Source organism: Apis mellifera, linkage group LG3 (genome assembly GCF_003254395.2).
Source record: "Apis mellifera strain DH4 linkage group LG3, Amel_HAv3.1, whole genome shotgun sequence".
In the NCBI taxonomy this organism is placed as follows: domain Eukaryota; kingdom Metazoa; phylum Arthropoda; class Insecta; order Hymenoptera; family Apidae; genus Apis; species Apis mellifera.
Genome location: NC_037640.1, coordinates 3,357,075 through 3,380,675, shown reverse-complemented (window position 1 = coordinate 3,380,675; position 23,601 = coordinate 3,357,075). Strand labels below are relative to the sequence as shown.

Here is a 23,601-nt window from a genome sequence, read left to right as displayed (position 1 = left end):
TTCTTTATCGAAGATAGAAAAATTTAATAGCGTATGGATACGCTGCATTGTGTATCGCATCTGATGCGTGATATTCGGCGCATCGTGAATAGAATTCAAAAAATTCACACATCATATCTGCGCACAATTAAATAATTTTTAATCGTTGTTAATTCGAAAATATTTCCAAAAGATACGAAGAAAATTAATATAAATAATTAAATACATGGACGATAAAAAAAAGTATTTTAATTGTGCCACGAGATAACCTAACCTAAACAAGATAACCTATATTTAAGGGAAGAAAAAAATAAAGATTCGAATTTGTTCTCTATTCTCCATATCATGATGGAATACAGTCGCACGAATAACGAATGGGAGACGAGGAGGATGCAATTCGCGAGGATGGTCGGATCGGAAATAGAGCGGTTGTCACAGAGGGACGGCACAAAGTGACGTGCCGTCGCGACGCGTCGAGGAAACACAGGACGTAGAAGCCGTGAAGCTGTACGGTGATGGATTAGAAATCGTACTTTTCCTGGATTGGGCGTCGTCCCGTTCCGAGATCGGCGAGAGTTACGAGGTTTTCTCTCCCAGGCCGGCACTTGTCGGCCGTTTTTGCGCGAAAATAACTCTCGGCTCGCGGTGACTCTCCACATTCGCGGCGAGGGTCGACAAATCGAGGATAGCGATGGTTTCTAACGCGCGCGCATACAACAGTTTCCCAACCCTTTAACGCAGATGTTCCATCCTCCCGACCTAGCAAATTCGGGCCCGATAAATCACTCCTGCCTACGCTGAATAATCTTTGAACTTTGAGATCTCTCTCTCTCTCTCTCTCTCATCTCTATGGAATTCAAATTTAAAGTTTGATGAAAGTCAAGCATCAAGGATTCCCGGATTAGTTTCGAAATTTCTTCCCTGAATTTTTATAGAACACGGTCCCCTGACGCATGAACGTAGCTGTGCAAACGGCGATAAAACTTCGGAGACGGTTATTATTCGAGCCAGTCGAGCCTCGATCGATGATTTGATTAATCTTTATTTTGAAATGCTATTATTTTCCAAACTTTGTTTGTATTTTCTGAAAACATTCGATTAATAAAGACTTGAGTTTAGGAATACGTTGATTCAAAAGTAACCTAACCTAAAAAAAAAGATTAATCGATGTTTCGTCTCTAATTGTCAATCATCGATTCAAATGTGATCAGAAAATATAATAAAAGTCAAAAAAAAAGAAACTCAAATCACTTTCATCGATGATATTTTGACGACAAAAGTGTGTAATAAATATTCACAATTTTTCGATTATCTTATATTCACCATCGTAAAAACGAATTCTCTCTCTCTCTTTTTCTCTTTTCCAGTTCTTTGCAGAAGGCCAATACGACAATAATCTAATCTGATCTAACCTAACCTAATTTAAGTCGAACAATACGCCGAGAATATAACCAAATTTTAAATACGTATAGCTTTTGAAAAAAAAAAATGGATTCCTAGAATTCGCGGATTCTTTCAAAGAGAACGTGCTCTCGATTTGACAATCGACATTGAAAATCGATTCTTAGAAAACTCGGTGTATAAAACCGATATAAAATCGTGGAAGGTGAAAACACTCCATAGTAAGCCCCGACTAAACACAATTGTATACCGCAGCGGTGGTTGGAAACCAACCTTTCCAATCTGATGGAAAACCAAGCTTATTGCACCAGTCGGTGTTTTCAATGCAAATGCATCGACGACTACCGGCCGCGCTTACATAGAATGAATTCATCGTTGAAATAACCTTGTTCCGTGGAATCGTTGATCGTGGCGTGTGAAGTCTGCGAAAAACGCTTTTCGGCAACAATGGAATCGCAGGTTCGATGGCAGGAAATGCAATTAAGGTCAACCCCGTTTCCTCTTATCAGAAAAGGGATCGAGAATCTCTAGCTGATGAACAAGCCCTTCGTCCGCAACTCGTTACGTTTCCAGAATGAAATCTTGAAATCTTCCTGGCAGGATAACATCCCGAACACACACTCACTCACTCTGCAACAAACGAATTCGCGATATATCGAACGCCATTTTAGTTTCTCGATCGATTGTAACGCACACATGTGTGTATTGTATCGATAAACGCAAAGGATTTATGCGCAACACAGCTATTGTAACCATACAACGATGGAATGTTGATGTAATTAACCTTTTCGATATGAATGTTAACTTTAATCGACACATGTAATATATTATCATAATTGTATTACATACGTTTAATTTTTTTAGTTAAAATTTTTAAATTATTTCATTTATTTGGATACGAATCACATATATATTTATGATATCGATAATAAAACACACTTTATACGAAAATATTTCTGTTACTCTTACCTTTGAATAGTAGATAGATACCTACTACGCAAGTAGACGAACGTTAAAGAGGTTAAACATCGTTGAAAAATGAAACGCTGTAACGATACTGATATGACGGATTTCAAAAAAAAAAATGGAAAATATTTATTCATACCTTTTAAAAAGAACACAAGAATCACGAGAAAAAGGAAAACAGATGCAGTTTGATCGTAAGAAACGATTTACGTGTTAATTCGAAGCTCACCTAACCTCAACAAACACGATCTCGAAGATCGTTTTTTAACTAGCATTACAATGGAAACCACGCCAGAGAAGCGAGCCGCGAAGGGATTACGAAATCGGTCACTCTCAAGGTTCACTCTGTATGCCCCGTTGCAAAAACACTTCCGACGTTTTCGTTGCACCTGTGTTTACCGGCTGCAACGAGACGTCGAATTGGAAGTTCCTTTCCGCCACGAACTCGTACGCACGTTCACCTATTGTACCATGCATACGCAATCGTTCCAGTCTCGTTTTCTGTTCGCCCCAGTCTTCCTATACGTTGCAAAGACCTGCTGTTGCTTGTTGAATTCATCCTCGAGAAGACAATGTCAGGGATTAGAGGGAAACGGTTGGTAGGAATGCGTGTATATACATGTGTAGCAATTTGCTCGTCTCGCTTACCCGACGACAGAGTTGTTTCTATTGCGAACGAATTCTCGAAGGAACGATCGAGAAAACGTGTTCTCTTTCCTCCTGATCCGTCAAGTTAGTCTGGAAAAAACTCCCGTTAAAACAACCTATATTTCACGTTACCGCCCGCTGTTTCTAACGTCGACGACGAACGAAGGTTAATGTCATGAGAACGCCGCTTGCAGACTGCTTCGTGTGTCCTATCCCAATAGACGGAAAATATAGCTTTCCCTCTCGCGAAACCATCGGAACAAGGCAAAGTGCGAGAAAGAAAGAAAGAAGTACGAAGCTCTACTCGAAGGGCAAAGAAAAAACTCGAAGCGAGCGAGATAGAGGTAAAGAGGTGGTAAAAAAGGAGAAAAAGGCGAGGGAGAAGAAAGATGGAAAGAGAGAAAAGAACAGAAAGTAGTGGAGGGAGAGCATCACCAACTCGAACATTGCGGTAGGCTACGCATCCGCGCATCTCGAGCGACGGTTCGCGACTGTGTGTGGGTGCCGGCGTGTACGTGAAGCCGCCGACTCTGATCGAGGCGGTGTAGAGGCCGAAAAGAACCGAAGTCGAACGGCGGAAAGTGCCGAACGCGGTTGGCTCTGGCGGCCGGAGAGTACTGTGTGCGGTGTACACGAGCGAGAGCGAGTCCGGCGCTCGGAGTTGGAGTGTGAGTCTGGAGTAGTGAGTGAACGAGTCTGGACTAGCGGGCTACCCCGGTTCCGAGTCAGTCAGTGTGCCACCGGCAACCGTAGCCTCGGTGCGGAGAACGTGGATACGCTTCGGCAATTCTGTTTCGCGTTTTTCTCTTTCTGCCTGTTGGCTCCTTCGCAAGACACGACGACACACACACATATATATATATATATGTATTTATATCGCATATACGTATATATGTATACAGACACGTTCATAGTGAAGCCAACGAGCTTTTTTCAAAGTGCGATTGTTACGTGCAAACGATTTTGTTCTGGATGATTCAATCGAAGAAATCAGCGTGATATTTCAGGCTACAAACATAACGTCTGTAACCTGACTTGGCTGTCATTTTGTTTTCCTCGTGACAAGTGCAATTTATATTTCTCGATGTTGTCGACAAACAGAAGGGAATAATACAAGGAATGATCGATTATTATTTTGAAAATACGTTGATCAACACGGAAACATCGAATAAATCGCGTGAACTTCGTTAGTATCGAAAGCTGTTTTGCTATTAGAAAAGTTACCGGTAGAATATCCGTTGTGCGTCACGCGTACCACACGGGACGAAGACACTGCCGGAAGAGTTCTACCTCCCACGAAGATATCTTTCCTTTCTTTTCTTTCTATAGTTGTTGCACTTCGATCATTGTTATCGTGTCTACTTGACGGATTTTTATTGAAAATAATTGAATTTTTTCCAAATAACTTGTAACGCAATAACCCGCGTAAATCGAGGCAGACAGGACAACATCGATTTTCGAGATCTCGCATGGTGACATTTTCTTTTCTCGTATCGATTCTTCAATACTAATTCACTTCAGGCGAATGCAATCAATTGCGTATATAGAACTAGTGATTCTCTTTGCGAGTGAAATTCTTCCGAGTGAAGGTGAAATTTGAATAAAAAACAATCAAAAAGAAGAAAAAAAAGAAGAAAAAGAAAAAAAGTAGAAAGCTACATCGTATCGAGAATCATCGGAAAACCGGCGAATGTAATGTTATATCGTATCGACTGAGTGTCAAGTACAAATCGTTGAAGATCAAGATGGCAACTGTGCTGTGGTAGCTGTGGATCAACTTGTGGGGACAGACTGGCAGCAAGGAAACGAAGCTGGCAAAGATAGGAACGATGCTCGAGGATCAACCGTTGGACTTGAGTGTTCGAGTAGGAGATTACGCGGAGTTCTCCAGAGAGGAGAACGATCAGGATCAGGATCGAAAGGAACCAATCGACGACTATGGAAATGCTGCGGCAGCGCTCAGGTTACGAGGATGCTTCGTCGCCACTACGTCCACCGAATATTCTCAAGAAAGGGAAGACCGTACCTGTTCCGAGGATTCAGATGATTCGTGCTCCGACAATAATCAAAAAGATGGTAGCACGAGGTCTAGATCCAGACCACCCGGTACTAAACCATATAAGAAGAATCTTATGAGAAGATACCGTGAGTTTAAACATTGTTTTTAACGTATTTCGTTTCTTTCGTTTCGCGCCTTTTCGGCCGCCATTACGTGCAGTCTCGAAAATATTCAAATAATCGATCGAAATCGAATCTTTCTACTTTTTTCGTTACGAAATGCTTATATTAACTTAACTGTTCGTTTTAATCGTTAGTTTTTTCGTATTTTTTTTTTCGAAATTATGACTTCCCATAACAAAATTTTCTCTCAATCGTGAAAAACCTGTCTTCCCGCATAATATACGTAATCATCGATGTATATAATACCAGTAATTTAATCATTCATCAATTGTCAACGATGTTATCTAACAAATCGTAAATAGAATACTTCGAAACCAGGAAATATAAATCTTTCGATCGATCTATCATTTTATCAAATTCAACTTTTCGTTCGAAACACGATTAAATCGTTTCTTACGTTTAAACCGCGAAATTTTATCGACATGTAAGCGTATATATATGCATGATCGAAGTCACATACGCGTACGTATCATAAAAAAGAGCCGAGAAAAAAAGATAGAGCGTGTGTCATACATGTTCAACCGAAAATACGTACCCTCGACGTGTACTTGGTAGCTTTGCGAGAGTAAAAGAGAGGGACACGACCAGAGAGACCGTGCGTGCATGCATGCGTGAACGTATGTATAATTTCGACCGATAAAAATATTACGCAAGCCAACCCGCGAAGGTCGTTCGACGATGAGACTTGGGTGACGGTAAACTCGCGCCGTGATATTTCGGCTCCTTAAAATAATTTTGCAATTTCTTCTTCAATGTTATCTCATCTTTCCTTTCTTCCCTCCTCATCCACCATTGCCTTGTGACACCGAAGGAAGATAATATCTTGTGACCTGCCCCAACCCCAACGAAATTAATCTCTCGTATCGCAGTTCTTGCTCTACCGCGACATAGTCTTCCTTGTAGATTCGCTTGCGTCACTCTTTGTATCTCTTTAAAATTTTTTTTTTTTTTCTCCCAATTAGTTATTATATAAGATATATAATTTCACGAATAAATTTGATAAACATGTTATTTCGAAAGAAGGTCTTAGAGAAGGGTATAAATGGTAGGATGATTTTTTTGGTAAGAGAACCGTAGGGATCATTGATAATATTCTTGGCACAATAGCTACCGGAAGTTAGGGTTAAAATATTTTTAACCCTTTTCAGGATGCTTGCCAGCAGGGATCCTCCGTTCTTTTTCCCCGTAGATTCTAACGAAAGGAAAAGCCGAGTGGAGGAGAAAGTGGATTTAAGATTTTCGAAAAATTTCTCTCATTTTTCATTTTCGTCACAGTTCACGCATTCGGGGCGAATAAGTGACCTCCACGTGCCCTCCAGGGTTTTTCCCCCCGGGTAAAACGATTTTTCAACTTTCACCGGTTCCGCAATCTTAAATTTGCCTTCGTAACCAAGGTAGAAAGTGTGGAAATTTTTAAACATTTTTCGAACGTTATAGAAACGTTGGTGCGGTTCAAAACAAGTAAAAAATAGACCGTTAAAGAAAAAAAAAACACACACACAGCTCCTTGGGAACTGGTGATCATCGAACGGCCAGCTCGATGCACGTGTTTTCTTCGGACACACGGTAAAAAGAGAAGGACATCGACGAAGTCGATCCTACTCCCTTGTAAAAAAAAGTAACGTCCACCAGTTTATCTCGCCGGCCAGAAGCGTCGACGTTTTTTGCGGTGTTTTTATTTCTCCTATACGAAAAAACATCAACATTCGTTTAGACGAAAAAAGACGACCGTTTCACCTTCAGATCCTTTCTTCGAATCTATTACCACAGGCACGGAGAGAAAAGTTTTCTCTCGAAAGGTGCATCGATTCGATATCTCTTTTCATCTTGTCTATCAGTAGACTGTCTGTTTCGTGAAAAAGGATCGAAGAAAGAGGGAAAAGTTGAAAAGGGCCGAAGAAAGAGAAAGAGATATTTGGCCGCCGCAGGGCACTCTAAAGTTTACTTTCGGTGCTACTACCGGTGGCCGGCTCGTTGGCTTTTGCGGTCTTTCCCCTCTTTCCCGCAGCACCCGGAAAAACTTTCGAAACCTTTCACGGGGCACAGGTAGTTCGGTAGGACTACGGATTATAAATTCACCTTCTACGACAATTCGAATCCTTGCTTATTTTACCATTGACGAGGCAAGGGAAGAGGATGGAGGAACATATAGAAAGAGAGAAAAAACAAACACGATTTCCGTTCGAACGTTAATAATCCGCGCGATTATTCTAGTCGTTTTGAAGACATATCGAGCAACACGATATTCATCTCCATGTTTAATTAAAAGCTCGTTGAGTTTTGAGCGAACTGACCGATTCGACGCTGCGTAATGCGGTATAACGGCTTATTAATATTCCATTGGATGAAAACGTGTCACGATGGGAGTGGCAATAAACGATGGAAAAGCAATGTTTTATTATTACACAAACTGCTCCAATCATGTGTAGATAAGTTGGAATAAATATATATCGAATGATGTGAAATTGATCGAGTCTTTGATCGTTACGAAAGCAGATATACGAAACGGTCCGCTATATAAAAAATAGAAGAAAAGAAATCTCCTCCACTTTTCTTTTCCGATTTTCTCTCGTTATATCCTTTATACGTGTGGTTTGTACGCAGAAACACGTGGCAAAAGATGAATTCTTTTCTTTTAACGCGATGAGGGGGAGAAAAAGACAGAGAAAAAGGAGGATTGTACGATATAAAAGAATCGAGGGAGGCACGCAACAGAAGATATATAATGGTTAGCAAGGAGGATACTCGAGGAAGGGGAGAAAAGGATAATTCCAGCCTTTAAATCACTCCAAGTGAATTCGAGCGGACGTTCTCTCCGTTCTTCTCTCCTTCCGTCCATCCATCCCTCGCTTTTCCTTTCTTTCTTCATCTCCCTACCTCTCTCTTATCCTCTTCTTTCGCGAGAGCGCCTCGGCCACGAGCAGAGGAAGACAGATTACTTCCGGCTACGCTCTCTTCTATATATTCGAGAAAGAAAGAGAGAGAGCCGCCGGACCGTTGGCGGGTTAATCAGGAAATGAAGACTGTTCGATCGCTTCGAGGGGGAAGAAAGCAGTGTCCGTCGATCGAGTAACCACCGCGAAGTTAATCGAGCAACGGGGTTTTCGATCGGCTAAGAAAAAAAAGAAAAACGGACACGCTCCACATATCGACGATTAATAACAAATCCTTTTCGTTGTTTATTAAATCGTGTTACGGTATTTATTCCTTATAAATTTTTACCGCGTACGAAATTCCAAATTCTCGTTCGATCCAACCATTTAAATATGTTTTTTAATAATTAATAGAAGAATAAGTATTGTTGAAACGCGCATCGAGAGTTCAAGTTTCTTTACCCCTTGCTTAAAAGAAAATGAAATTATTATCTGATCCCCACCTGTCTAATCAGCAAGCAATCGAAATCGAGCCTGTTTAATTACCACACGCGTGCTTCGCCTCGCTTTATTTATCTTATCGGTCGCCTATTTCAATTCCTTCGACCTTGTGCGCCAGGCCAATTTTCGTGCAATTAAACGTTACATCGCTATCGATGCTTGGGTCGTCTCTCGCGTGTTCAATCCTCGACACATTTTCATCGCGAATTCCCTTCTTATGCCCTCCGTAACTCTCGCGGATAGCTCTCGAACGAGAGACGGTTCTTCTTTTGTTTGAACGGTGATAAGAGAGGACAATTTCGCCTCCTTCCACGGCGAGACTGTTGCCGTGGGGATAGCCGTAGGCACGAATATCGCTGCGATATATGGAAAACTGTCGGTGGCTGTATTTAAATAGCCTCCGACCACGGTTCGAGGAAACGCGTCGGCTCATTGTAATTCAGGATATTGGCCCGGCCGGAGGAAGGAAGGACTAACTTCCTGTCTGCGGTCTAACCCTCCTTCGTACCTTCTCCTCTCTGCGCCTAGGCGTCCGCCGCGGCGCCGTGGCGACACCTTCCCCCCCCTTCATTCCCCTCGATGATGATTCCTAGGCTAAATTGCTTTTCGTTTCTTCGACAATCGCGCGCAGGATTCTATTAAACTAAGCGCGGTACGGCCCTTGAAACGCACAGGTGAATTTTTTACCTCGATACTAATTGGCCCGACTTTCACGGTTCACGAACTTGCTAGGAAAATTTTCTCCCTCGACCACCGCTTATAGAAAGTTGAATTAATGGAATGGACGCTCGTTCGAGCGTCATCGTGCACGGTGATGGTTTTAGAAATTTTTTTTTTTTTTTTTTTTTTTTTATTATATTCCGATTTTCTTTTCTTTGTTGTCCTTGAAGTGGAAAGAGGGTTAATCAGAACGTTTCGAGGATGGTCAAAAATATCTATCGAGAGTGTTTGATTGTGAAACGAATAAATTAGATATCGAAAGGTTTATTTCCTTCCCTTTTTTTTTTTTAAACAATTTTTTACGATCGATATAAATTTATTTAAGTCGTAGATAAACTCTCCGCGTTTTTTAATATTTTATTTTCTCGCTAAGCAAGATATTTAAATATCTTGCATCACAATATTATGTAAATAAAAATAGTTGGAACAAAATAAATATACATTTTTAGCATTCTCTCTTAGTAGAGACTGACCTTAAACCTTCTAAGATCCCTAGGGTTAATGCTTCTTCGGTATCGGTGGTTAGAGAAGAGATTTTTATCTAAAATTACGGTTGACGGGTATTTATCAGAGAAAGGAAACGAAATTGTTAATATTATCTGCTATAATATAGCGCTTAATCTCATCGAGATACTATATCGTTATAGTTTCTGCTAGTTACGCACGTTTTAAATTGTTTTTAAGCGCAACCGCGAAACTGACCTATATTCGATCGATCTCGATAAACGATAAGGAAAAAAAAAGAGGAAAAGATATATTAAACACATCAATCAAATATTGCCGCTTCGACCGCTTTAAGATGATAATTAGAGAAACGTGATCCGGGAAAGAAGACGTGACTCGTGACATGCAAATATTCTGCTGTTTCAATTTTATTTTATCAGGCGAACAAGTGGATCATTATCAGCATAAACAATAACAACGTGTTGGTATTCCATAAAAGAGGATAATAAGACTAATAATTGTCGAGCAAATAATATAATCTGGCGAAAAAATGCTGCGACTCGATTACGATAACGAAGAAAACTAAACGCTCGAAATCAAACTCGAAATCATCGTGAAGAAAGAATTTAAAATTAGTTCAACAAATTAATTAAATTTTATTATAAATAACACAAACAAACAAAAATAGAAAAATAATAATTAATATCACAGATAAGCATATTCAACCTAGAAAGATTCAGACTTTACAATCTTATAAGATAAAATATAAGATCAAATAAGGATAATCAAACGATCTAAAAAAACTTTTCTAACTATATATATATATATACAAAAATTTATTCATTTTATGTTATGCAATGGAATATCTTGGTACAATCTTTACACAAGAGAGCGATATCGTAATTGGTCACTAGACGTTGAAACGTAAAGCCAGGTTTTCAAATCCTTTGAACGAGGTTGCGCAGTGGCCACGCGCACCTTCACACTTTTCCCGCGCTCGGCCGAGGCGTGAAACTTTATTTTATTTTTTTTTTTTTTATAGCTCGTCTGAAAGAAAACTTCGCTCTCTCTCTCTCTCTTCCCTCCCCTCTCCTCCTTGAAACGAGCGCGGTTTCTTCGGTCCGTCTTTGACCAAGATAGGGGATGATCACCCTTTCCGGCCTTTCCATGGGGGTCCACCCTTTTATCCACGCGCGGCGTGGTCTCACGCCTCACGAATTTCCTCTCCAGTCCGGTCGGGATCGATTTCCCGCGGCATTTTCCACGCCGATCGGCCCGGAAGAGAGTCGAGCAAGAGCGAGCGAGAGAGGCAGAGAGAGAGAGAGAGAGAGAGAGGAGAGGGGGTGAAGGACGTGCCGTAGGCGGTCGCAATAGGAAAACTGGGGTAGACTGTCCTTGTGCTCTTGGGTGGTTATTGGAACGTTGGCACGGAGACGCTTACCTTCGTCTACCGGGTGTCCCAATTGCAGGGACGCTTGACACTTGGCACGTATGCCGGTTAATGAAAGTGGAACGTGATCCTTTGTAAAAATAGAGGGGAAAATATGCGACGATCTCGGTCTCGCGGAACTCGAATTTTCATTTTAATTGATCGATTAATTGCGAACGAAAATTTTTCCTTTCTCTTTTTCCAATCTTGTGTATCTTTTATTATCGATAAAAGAATGGACAATTGATAAATGCTGTGAAAAAAAAAAAGTAGTACAGTTTCGAAATAAGGTATCGCAATATAATTCCCCGTAATTTCATACTCACGATTTCCTCCTTTTCCCGCTCGTTTCTCGGAAATTGAACTTCGCGTCAACGGCCGCGGATATCCGATACGAGAAACTGGATCACCGAATGGACGTTTAAAAGCGTCCACCTCGTGGCACGGCGAACAATACCGGTTGGTTGTTGGCAAGGTTGCAAACGCTAGCCACGAGGTCGGGAATTAAACTCGAAACTCGACTCTTCAAAGTCGAGTCCGCGGAAACGACACTCAATCATCGAACGTTCGCGCTGAATTTTGAATCGATAACGAACGATCGACGCTCGAAACGAGCGATAATGCGTTTTAACGAACGGTCGGCCGTTTAAACCGGCCTCCTCTTTCTCGAGGAGCAATTGACCTCACCTTGACACAATCGTCTGCGATTTTTATGGGGCGCTGCGGCCGAATTGGGGGAACGAGTCGATGATGGAGGCTCGTTGATGACGCGGACGGGTCATTTGCATCGGCGAGCCAGGTTTATCAAACGTTTCGCGTGGCCGCGATTCTTTTATCCGCCGTGGTGCCGCCGCGAGCCTGCTTATGGAAACGCGACACCACCGACTGCATATCGAGAATAAATATTGGATCCGCGATCGATATCGCGCGCTCGGTCTCGAACACGCTTCTATCGGACACGCTTTTCGACTCGTGTATACTTCTGACCGGGATACAATCGTTGTCGCTCGATTGTCGTCCACCTGTATCTTAACAATAATAATAATAATAATAACGGCACGTGTAAAAAACGGGGTTAAGAAAAAAAATTCCTCTCCTCTTTCTTTTATCGAGAAGAATATTAGATTCTTAGATTCTCTCGCCAAATTTTCTTTTATCACCCAATGTATACGATTTATATACGTTTCGATGTCGAACGTTTCTCTCTCCCCCCTTCTTTTTTCGAGCATCGAAAGATCGGACGCACCGTGTTCAGTTCGGATCAACGTGACGTACGTACGTGGAAGCGGGGCAATTAGCGGCGCTATCGGTACCATCGCCGCCTCAAAGGGACACCCTGTAGAGCGATCGATATCTCGCACAAGGGGCGCATTAATTACGAACGTGACTGCGATACCACCGGCCCTGGAAGAATCACTCGCGGAAGCTGAGCGATTAATTAGCCATCGTAACCGCATTATTAATCCCGGCCGCAGCGGGGGGAAGCCTCGCGATCGTCATCATCCTCCTCCTCCATCCGGGGATGGATACCGATTCCTTGCTCGAAGAACACGACGCGTGGATGATAAGGGATAATTGCGAATGTTTTAATGGAAAGCGTAGGATATATTGGAAATTGCTGGGAAGCAGGTCGAGGATCGTGAAATATAATTAATTCTATCAAAAGTGACCCGTAAAACTTATCCAATTTTCCCCGTCTAATTAAGGGTTGCAATCGGAAATAATAAACGTCCGAGGCAATTGTGGTCGAAGCATAGTTCGGGGCTGAGAAGATCGCGTAACGTAATCGATCGACGCGGAATTTCGATGCATTTCGACAATTAACCTTATCTTTAAATAGAAAACTTTTCCATTCACTCCTCCCAAATAAAAATTCCTTCTAATTTCAACTAACCTTTTATCCTTTCCTTCGCTTAAAAAACACCCGGTAGATGAAGCGATGAACTTGGTTTCCATTCACTCCTCCCAAATGAAAATTCCTTCTAATTTCAACTAACCTTTTATCCTTTCCTTCGCTTAAAAAAAACACTCGGTAGATGAAGCGATGAACTTGGTTTCCATTCACTCCTCCCAAATAAAAATTCCTTCTAATTTCAACTAACCTTTTATCCTTTCCTTCGCTTAAAAAACACCCGGTAGACGAAGCGAAGGAAAGGAACGCCAGGAAGAGAGGAGAGGAGGAGGAGGAGGAGGCGGGGGCTCGATCGCTCGCTATAGGTACGCGAACAGTGCATAGAGGAAGAGCAGAGCGCGCTCGTTGAATGCACCAGCCCTGACCTACATAGTAAACCGTTTGTGGGCTAGGCGAGCCTACGCTAGATCTACCTAGACTATTATAGCAACGAGGTGGTAGTGCACGCCGCCAGAGGAGGAGGAGGAAGAAACGGCGCGAATTCTCCCCCGTAATTCACCATCGTTTTTATTAAACCCTTCCCTTCGAGGAATCTAGGAAAAAAGATCAAGCTTCGACTCGATTTCTTTTCAACCAGCAAAAGTAACTCGTGATTTATTCCTTTTTATTTCATCGATCGAAGTGAGAAACTAAGAGTAATAAGAAAAAAAAAAGAGAAGGAAACTCGGATTTAACAATGGGAATAATGGGGTTCGGCCTTTTTAAGAGGGGAAGAAAGGAGGAAGAACGCGTTATAGGGCCGCGTGTGTTATTATATCATCTCGCGGACAGTGGTACGGCACTTGTGCATTATGTAACGGTGGCAGCGCGAGCATGCTCGTTCGTGAGAGGCTCGTTACCAGTCGGCCGCTCTTGTTACACAATAGCAGCCCGGCCACAACACGGGCAAAACGAGAGAGTACTATTTTCTAATCAAATCGTAAGCGGGTATCCGTCGTTTGTGCCCTGCCGCCGATCCTCGCCGGAGTGTACCGCTCTTTCTGGACGGCCACCGTCGTCCTTGACACCCTTTCCCCTCCTCCTCCTCCGTGTTCGATGCGAACTTTGCTCCTCCTTCCGTTTTTTTGGAATTTTTCTCAGGGAGGGATGAACACGATCTCGACATTTCATGTCGATTTCACACACGATTTTCCAAAGATTATGGGGACGGGTGAAACTGACCTGTTGGTCGACGGTTTTCTCTTCCTTCTTTCTTTCTTTTTCCTTTTCTTATCTGTTTTTTTCGCGTCAGTATCCATCCGCTAGAAGGTTTCGACTGCTGACCGACCGACCGAACGACCGTTTCTCAGAGTGGGGATGGTGAAAAGAAAGTCCACGAAATTCCAGCTCGGGACACGTATTCCTTTAAATCGCGTTACGCAATTAAGAAATTAGATTCTTCGCCATTAGGTTGCGCAACGTGCCTTTAACGGCTGCCTCCTAAGAAACCAGCCAGGATTGTTAATGCGCGCGATAACGAAGTTCTTCGTTTTTCCTCTCTTTTCCACCCCGAAGGGGTGAAACGGTGATTTTTTTCCAAATCGCGAGATGTTCGATCGAATCGAAGAAGGAGGAGAGCCAAGATATTCTTTCCATAATAGAAGAGATAAAAGCTTAAAAGCATGGGGGAGGGGGAGGCAGCATCCGGTGGAGGAATCGTCATCCCCCGTTGTTGCTCTTTCTCCGCGCTACCTGAATCCCTCTCGGCCGTGTACCGTTAGAAATCCATCGATCCTCCCCGGTGAATAACCCAGTTTCCTCCTTCTGGCTCACCTGGGAAACATTTAACGGGACACAACACATTTTTCGTTGGAGCGATGCATTAACGATGAGGGTAAGGGTATCCACCCCCTCCGTGAGAAAAGAATTTTTCAACTCGTCCAAGTTTCGTCGAATCGTTTGGTTGGCCAACTGTTCCCCTCGTTAAGCTTCTCATCCGTTTGAAACGCTTTCTCTTTCTCCCGTTCGCCCGTTCAAGGATCGTTCCGTTGATTTTCTATGCTGTTCCACGAACGTGACACAGTTATTGGATACTTAGAAGAGGTTGAAAGAGAAGAAAGCCGGGCCTCGGCACAGGTTCTATCACCGAGTTTAATTTGGATGCTTCACTCGACAGACAAGACAGTGATAGATAGATCGATCAATGAAAATTTTGTACAATGTGTAAATCGAAAAGGAAGAGGAGAGGTAAATAAAATCTCGATCCAGTTTTTCCTTTCAATCTATCAAACTCCGCTGGAATAATTTCTAAGTATTTATCATATCTTCCATTATTACAGTTTTAAAATATTTTTAATACGCTCGAAGAAAAAAGAAAATAAAATTTATTATCATCAATAAAAATGTTATCTTCACCGTCCTCTAAATAATAATACGCTTTCACAACATCATCGATCCCGTTTAAAGGAAGAGACAGGGGAGGAAAAAAGTTACGCGTATTAACTAAAAGAAAATTCCTTGCCAATTTCCAATCTCCAACCTTTCCAATGCTCCACCACGTAGGAAATGGGCGTGTGCGTGCGTATTCGGGCGATCCTTAGAGGCGCACAATAGCGGTGGAAGAAGCTGCCTCCTCTCCGAGGAGGAGACCATTCAACCGTTGGAAATAGGTCAGGGACGCGGGATCGTTTCCTCTTTCCTCGAAGGTGGGAAGAGAGTGATGGAGTCAGAGGGAGGAGGAGGGTGCGCTTAGGTCGCGAATCCCTCGTTTTCAAGGCTGCTGCACGGCTAAGGGTTGCCCTTCCCCTGGAGGAACCGGTGATTATGTTTTCGATACGCTCACCCTTGCCGGGAGGAGGGTGACCCACATTCGTTCAGCCTTTCGAATTGAGTAATCTCGAATTACAAAGCGATAGGCCAGCCCACGCACACACCTGGACGGAGCGATTCATTTCCACGTGGAAAACCGATCGACTTGGCAAACGCGTGAAATTCCCTTTCGTTCCAGCTTTTCGTTAATCGAAATCCAACGCTTTCGCGCTATCTTGTCGCGAAAATCGGTTTCCTCTCCGCCTCCCGTTTCGTTCGAGCCTTTGTCCAATTTCGACAATTCGAATTGTTGGAAATTAAAGGATGTGAAACACGGTTTTTCCACGATTTTGTCGGAAATTGAGGAATACGTGTGTGTGCATATGGCTTTTTTCAAATTCGATCTCTTCTTCAAACGAAATGTTTTTTTCCGCGTTATGAAGTAACGTTTAATTTGAACAGTTTAATTTTTACATTTTCACGAGATCTCCTCTTTCTTTCTTTTTTATCTCTACGTGAAGTATCAACGACAGATCGATAATTAATCCTGACAGCATTTTCGTTATATTTTCTTCGAGATCTTTCGTTCCACCAACAAATATAACCAACCACATTCATTTTCATAAGATGAAAAAATTTTCCAATCCGTTTTTCCACTCTTGTGAAAAAAGGGGTAGATCGATAGGGGAGGGAAACGAGACTTCCGTGGAATGGAACGTGGTGGAGGCAGGCTCTCGATCGTTGCTCGGCGCGATAACGGCCGGGCTGTTTTACGTGAAACACCCACTCTCGCGCGGCGCGCACACGGACGAGCCGCTCACACGTACGGGACAGAAGCACTCTCGGTTTCGACGGAGGAAGTGGGTCGCGCACATGCACACAACGGTGGAGAGAGAGAGAGAGGCCGAGGCGCGGCGCGGCGCGTCGTTTCCGGTATCGAAATTTCCGGCTTTGGCAATTCGCGGTGCAAGAGGTTATACGATCGACCCCCACCTCCCCGTACGATCGGATTAAACTCGGCTAATTAACCGCTCCGTCGAGTTGTGGACGCGTCGACAAGTAATTATTCCTTTTCTTTTTTTTTTTTTTAAGGAAAGTTAGAGATGGTAAAGGGAGATTAAAGGAATAAATTTTTGAATATAACAATTCTTGGATGAAATTGGGAGAATTTGTTATGATTACGATACTGCGAACTTATTTGTTAATTATGGATTTATTGATCGTGAGGGGATATGAGTTTAAAAGTTTGTTCTAGTTAATTTATATATATATTTTTTAAGCGGTTACTTCTTGGGGAGAGACATTTTATAAATATAAAAATGTCTGTAATTTTTACTTTTTTCTTTTTTTTTTTTGATGATGTTTGAGGAAACGATAAATCTCTCGATGGTTGAAAGAAGGATTAACGCTGTGGATCGTTTTCGATTGCGACATCGTGGTAGACGGAATTCGTAGAAGAGAATACAGCAAAGTGAGGAATTGAAGATCTTTAGAATCCTTTCTCGCTTTGACATTTTAGAAATAGACGTAATTAGATAGAAATCTTTATTTTCTTTGAAATTATTAAAAACGTGTCCAAAACGTTTTAATATTATTTTCAGATCAACGTATTTGATATCGAATCTGATAATATTCTTCCTAGCCAATTGTAACGTAATAGCAAAAGTTTTAATGCTTTTCGTACGAAATCTCCAAATCGATAACCATATCATGCCTCGCTTTTTTCACAAGACGGAAGCGTGGGAGTAGTCTCGCGTGCTCGAACCCTTGCTGGCACGGGATCGAAAAGACACTGTCAAAACCTTCGTAAACGACACGACGATGTCACGCGTTCACAGAAGAAAGTGGCAGAAAATTCGTGATTTCGGTTAACTTTTTATCGATCTCGAAAAGAGTCGTACACGATTCTTACCCAAAATTTGCATATCTTCCTCCCGAACATATTTACTTGTTGTTTTTCTTTCCAAAGATAAGAAAATCGTCGAGAATAATACGGAATAAATGACGATATTCAACGTTGAATTACATTGTAATTCCATCGAAACTGGTGGTAAATTTTCGTCTCTCTGATATTAAAGATATAGAATCGCATAGGGGCTCTTTAATTGGCAGCAATTTGCTTCGATCCCCCGTTACCCATAAAGCCGGCTAACATTTTTTCAACGAGAGAGCCTCGACTCGAGATCTCGAAGCGAGAAAGTATGGCGTGCCACGAAATTACATAACCAATAACGAACCGCGACGAATCAAAGGTTCTGGACTCGATTGCGTTGCGCTGCACGGCGAACACCACCTTTGGGAATACGAAAACAGAAATAAATAAGGAGCCAAGTTTTTTTTCTTTTTCTCTCTCTCTCTTCTTTCTTTCTTTTCTTTTCCTCGCCCGCGATTGCGGTTTCGTGCATTCGGCCCGACTTTGTAGGCGTTTCCAGCTGCCCATTCCAGTACGAACGAGGAGTTAATAACTCGTTTTCCTCTCTTATATTTTCGTCTGTGCGGTTTTAATCCTATTTGCAAACGCGTCGATGGCGTTTCTTCTAACTTTGAACTTGGATCGAAGAAACTTTTTACGTGGTATTCTTCACTTTTGTTATTATTATTGATTGAAAATTCGTTTATAGATTTTTAGAAGAAGATTAAGGAGAAAATCTTCTGAGATTGAGAGGATGGCTGCCAGTATCTTTTATTTTAAAATATGAATAATAGAGATATTTGAAAGTTGCAACAAGTGTTAAAATGTTTCTCGAAATTACGGATGGATCGATGGAGGAGAACCCGTTCTCGAAATCTCGAAACTGTGTCGAGTCGAGAAAAGGGTTAATCACTGCTACTTTCGAACCGTGATTTCTACCGGCGGTATTCCATTCTCGAACGATCAACAGCTGCGTGTTGCAGTGTTGCACCTGCGACCGCCATGAAAACATCGTGATCGTTTCACGGCCGTACAACTCCTTTTGCAAGCAGTTGTACCAAGCCAAGTTGTGTTAAATCTCCGCGGATCCATCACGGCCGAGCCGTGTCAATTTTGCGCAAGTGGCCGGTTCCCCTCGGTATCTCGTTGATCTCGTTGATGGAATACTTTTTTTCCTTGAGAAACGTAGAAAAAGGGTGGAAAATATACGAGCGAGTGGGAGAACTCGTTCGAGACAGATCGATGTCTCCGTGTCAAGGATACGACGCTCGCTTCGCTCGTATCGTAAACGAAGAAGTGACGAAAGGACGGAATAGAGTCGAGGTGTTTTCTTCTCTCTGACTTTTGGCGAGCCTCGAGATTCCTCCTCCTCCTCCCTCCTCCTCTTCTTCTTCTTTTTTTACTCGAAGCAATTGAACTATCCGAGGGATTCTACCGATCGTTGCATACGACAAATGTCAGATGCTTATAATTTTCCCTGAGAGAAACTCTATCTATCTTTGAACCGACAGTAAAACGGAATATAATATTTATACGCTATCGTTCGACGATTGATCTCTCGATGCTTACTTTTTTTTTTTATTGAATAATAAATATAACAACAATTTTAAATTAAACATAATAAATTTATGTTTGTCGCAAAATTATCTTTATCAGTTATGAAACGTAATTAGAGCATTAACAGTTTTTATTAAGAGTTACGTAACTCTCGATGAAGTGAAAAAAAAAAAAGAAGCGTTATTGAAGAAGTCAAAAGTATCGATCAAATGTCACATCAACCACGTATATATATAAAAAGAAGATTATTAGAAAAAGGAACGATAAAGGAATTTCGTTATTTCCCTTTCCAATGTGAAAAAAAAAAAAAAAATCGTCGATTGCGCTGCCTTCGCGTCGATCGAGCGACCAATTAAAATCGACGTTTCATCAGAATTCGAGACGGAACGAAGTCGATCGATGGAAATCGGCCGCTCGGCCATCTTTGTCTCCGGCATATTCGTGGAGCGCGTGATGTCACATAGAAAGAGAGAGTCGTTACCGTTACGCAATGGCCGGCACGACCGGAAGGTGTGTGCGTGCACGCGTGCGCGCGTGTACGCGGCGAGAAAGTTGCGTGGCCCGGGCAAACGCTGACCTTACGTACTGCGCGTGCGCGTGTGCGCGCCCGAATCGTTTTCGGCCTCGATTCGGAAGCGATCGGGTCCGAATTGCGCGCGCAACTAACCCTCTCGTCGTTGCTGTTTCGACATCGGCCGTGTTCCGAGGAAAGCGGAACATACCGTCGAGATGTAACGAAATACATCCTTTTTTTATACTACTCATCGTAATTCCTCGCGACGAAACATAACATAAACTTTTACTTTCATTGTGATAAATCGATAAGATATCGTTTTTTTTTCTTTTTCTTTCGTGATCGTACGAACGCGAATAGTTGAAACGTTTGATAGAGAGTGGAATGTCGATTCCGTTGGAACAGTGTGGTTACTTTCATTGATACTTGAATAGTTGCGCATAGGTCAGTTATATAACGTTTTCACATATCTTAGTTACTATATTTAGTAAATTATGAACGTTAGATAATAACGAATGATACTCGAATAACTGCAAAACATTTTGTATTACACTTGAAATATAATTATTATATAAAGTAATAAAATCCATTCTCGTTATTTTTAATCGTATCCTTCGTTTAACTAAACTTTTAAGTTTTAATATTATTGAATGACAATGAAGAAAAGATACGAATTAATTTTTATCAAATATGCTTGTATATTCGCAAAATAACTTAACGACTTGCGAATCTAAGTACATGTACGTATAACGCGTACAATTATCAAAGTTATTCGAGTATGATATGATATTCGAAGAATTCGTACGAAACAAAAGTCTGGTAATGAGCAAGTGGATCGTGTGCAGCCACGACACACCGGAAAGGAAAAGGAAATTTCGCACACCGGAAACGGAAGGATAAGAGGCAATATAAGGCCGAGACAAAAACAAGATGAAAATTCCTCTCGAAACGACGCGAGTCGAAAGCGGGGGAGTTGTGTGTTCGGTCGATGCGGCTAGACACCCACCCTTCTCGACCGACGCGAGGGCGAGTCAAGGTCAAGCAAGGTCGAACCCCCCCCCCGGAAAGGCTTGGCTGAGACTCGATTCCCCGCTAACGAGCCGATGTAGCCGGCCACGCGCAATTAAGACGCTTCGAGGATCGTGGCGAGAACGATCCTCGAGATATCTCCGGCGTCGTCGAAGCGGCCGTTTTCTCCTCGGCAACGATTAACCCTTCGCGGTCGTCCTCGATGCGAATTATGCGAAAAGCTTTAAAGAATTGTTAGGTAATCGAGAAAGTTTTTATACGTTTATTTTTATACAGAAGAGTATACAATAAAATGAAGAAGTATTTATTAAAAACTTGTTTTACAATATTCTACAATTGTTATCGTGATTTTTTTTTTCCTTTTTTTTTTTTTTAGATTCGAATGTTTGCTGGATTATCGATAATTGTATACGATATATCTCCGCGATCACCCGATGTGTTCGATTTGTAATTGTGAATTTAAAAAAAAGAAAAAAGTTAAGAATTTCTCCGGATTAAAATGTTATAAAAAGCAGAGGATTTCGAAGAGAAGAAATGACGGAGATCCTACGTATTAAAAAACAATTAATTCAATGGATATATAAATTCATTTTCTTTTCCTTTTTCGTCGCAAAAAAAAAAGAGGCAAAACTTTCTCGGTTACCTGATAGGCAATTAAATATGGAGGACACTTTGTACATACATACTTTCTACCATGTTCAACGAGCAACATTTTTAACTCGCGTCCAAGCTGTTAATTAATCGAGTATCAACAATCTTCCGTAAAATTTTACGATTTTTCCCTCCCTCCCTCCCGTCCGCGTACTTTTCCCTGGAAATTTTATATCGATGCGAACGAGATGGAGGAAGAGATATTTTTTTCCGTTTCAACGAGGTTTCAATCATTCGCCTGTTGGCTGCGAAAAAAGGAGGAAGCGGCCTCCGTGAAATGGTGGGTTTCGAGGGTTAAATTGTCGTATCGCGATATTCGAATCGATATTATTACGGACGATGACGACGACGAGGAAACGAGTGTGCAATCGGTAACAAGCCATTTATTTACAACTTCGATTCGTTGAACGTGTAGGAATAATTTAACACGCGTCAACACAAGCGCAGGTGGAGATACACATGCATGTTGATCTGTAATGCACCCTCGGCAACAGAGGCTTCGTTAAAGGGGGTGGGTTTCAGGGTTAACGGAGGTCAACGGGATCCTTAAACTCCATCGATACGATCTTCGTTGGCTTCCGCTTGACGAGTTGGAACGGAAAACGAGCCGTGTGATATTTTAATTTTTAATCCGTCGATTGTGACTTATTTACAGGAATATGGGAAATGATACATACGTGTATCTTTTACAAATTTAAAATTAAAGTTTGTAATTTTATATTCGCAGGAAATATTAAGTTTGTATGCAAATTCCTCTGATTATGTATTAGAAAGAAATTTAAAATTTTCCTTATATTTTAATAAATATCCAAGTTCGATTACCGAATCAGTTTTAATTTTAACGAATAAAAAGGGAGGAAGAAGAAACAGTACTTCGATTAAACGCTTCCTTGTACGATCTCATAACTCATCATTCGTTCCCCTTTACAAAATATCAAATTACCTGAAAACCGCTAATTTAATCTATTAAACGTTAATCTTAAATGTAGCCAAACATTTTCCAAATCATTCTCTGAAAAAGACATCCGATTACAATTTTAAAATCTTTTAGAAATTATCGTGATTAGACATCGAGAGCGGTCGAGATCGCTTCCTGCACACCGAGGAAGCGCCGAAGGAAAGGAAAAAAAAAAAAAAAAAAAAGAGAGGCACGGGAGGTGTTCTCGAGGGGTAGAGGCGTTGCGGAGAGGAAGTGAAAGCCGGCGTCTCTCCTTGACCCACTGCAACGTTTCTACCTTCCTTTCAGGCAGTGCCAACCTCGCGGCTTCATTAAGCAATTTCTCGTGGCAGGGGCCGGGGAAAAATCGGCGTGGAAAATCGACTCATTCCGCCACGGTGGATTCCGCCTTGCTGAACACGCTTTCTTCGCGAACCACCGTTTCCAACTTCCTCCACCACACCAGTCATTTATATTATATATCGTGGCGAGAAGGGATCGAAAATATACGATAAAAGTGTGCCGACCGCTTTTTGTCGCGCCCACACGGTTGCGCAATCGCGCTGGATGCGCCCCAGACACAAACGTCTGGGATCCGCGAAATCCACGTTTCGAAATTGGCTGGAGATCCCTCGATTAAATATTTAGAAGAATTTTAGGAAGAAGAGGGATCAAATCCAACTCATCCCAATTCTTCCAGAAATTGAATATTTAAAGATTCCTTGTTTCCAATCTCTTCTTCCCTTCCTTAAGGGAAACTTGGTTGTAAAAATCCTCGGTTGCAATGTAGCGGGGAGGGATGAAAAATTGTCGAGGAAGGCGATCATGAGAGATCACGAATTAAATCGGTAATTACGAGATCCCCGTAAGACGAGGATGGTGTTTAGGTAGAAAAGATCGGTTTCTCTTCTTCCACTGTGTCGAGTCTCTGCTGCTTTGTCCAACTCTGAGGGAGGGGATAACGAGAGAAGTCACGGATGGAAAGCAAAACTAGCGCTGTAATTATCCGGAACGGAATGGCGGGCAGGAAGACGCTCGTCTGACGTAAGAATATCTGCGCGATATCCGGCGCGGATCCTCCAGCGAAGACGAGCTTCTACCTGCGAAACACCTGGAGAAAGCTCGCCTTACTTTTACCGATTCTCTTTGCTCTTCCGATTCTCTTGGATAGTTAGATCGTTTCTGAGCTTTCGAAACTGTTTTTTGATTTCTTATATTAT

The 23,601-nt window shown here is 42.0% G+C and overlaps 1 protein-coding gene and 1 long non-coding RNA gene across 15 annotated transcripts in view; one reads left to right on the top strand and one right to left on the bottom strand.

Annotated features, from left to right (window-relative positions):
• Window positions 1–3,478, bottom strand: part of LOC102654462 — a 29,087-nt gene extending 25,609 nt beyond the window's left edge. For 2 of the 4 annotated variants that reach the window (XR_003304391.1, XR_001702346.2), the window contains exons 1-2: window positions 2,350–3,478; window positions 1,766–2,010 (exon numbers count right to left, since the gene is read on the bottom strand). This is a non-coding gene — a long non-coding RNA (uncharacterized LOC102654462). The remainder of the gene's footprint in view (window positions 1–1,765; window positions 2,011–2,349) is intronic. The other 2 variants (XR_001702350.2, XR_001702348.2) reach the window with 2 other exon arrangements.
• The window catches only part of E74 (ecdysteroid-regulated gene E74), a 149,154-nt gene that overhangs the window by 95,691 nt on the left and 29,862 nt on the right, over window positions 1–23,601 (top strand). Inside the window, exon 1 of one of the 11 annotated variants that reach the window (XM_006558379.3) lies at window positions 3,703–5,139. Coding sequence (XP_006558442.1) covers window positions 4,824–5,139 — 316 coding nt within the window. The 5' untranslated portion in view covers window positions 3,703–4,823. 11 annotated transcript variants of the gene reach the window in all.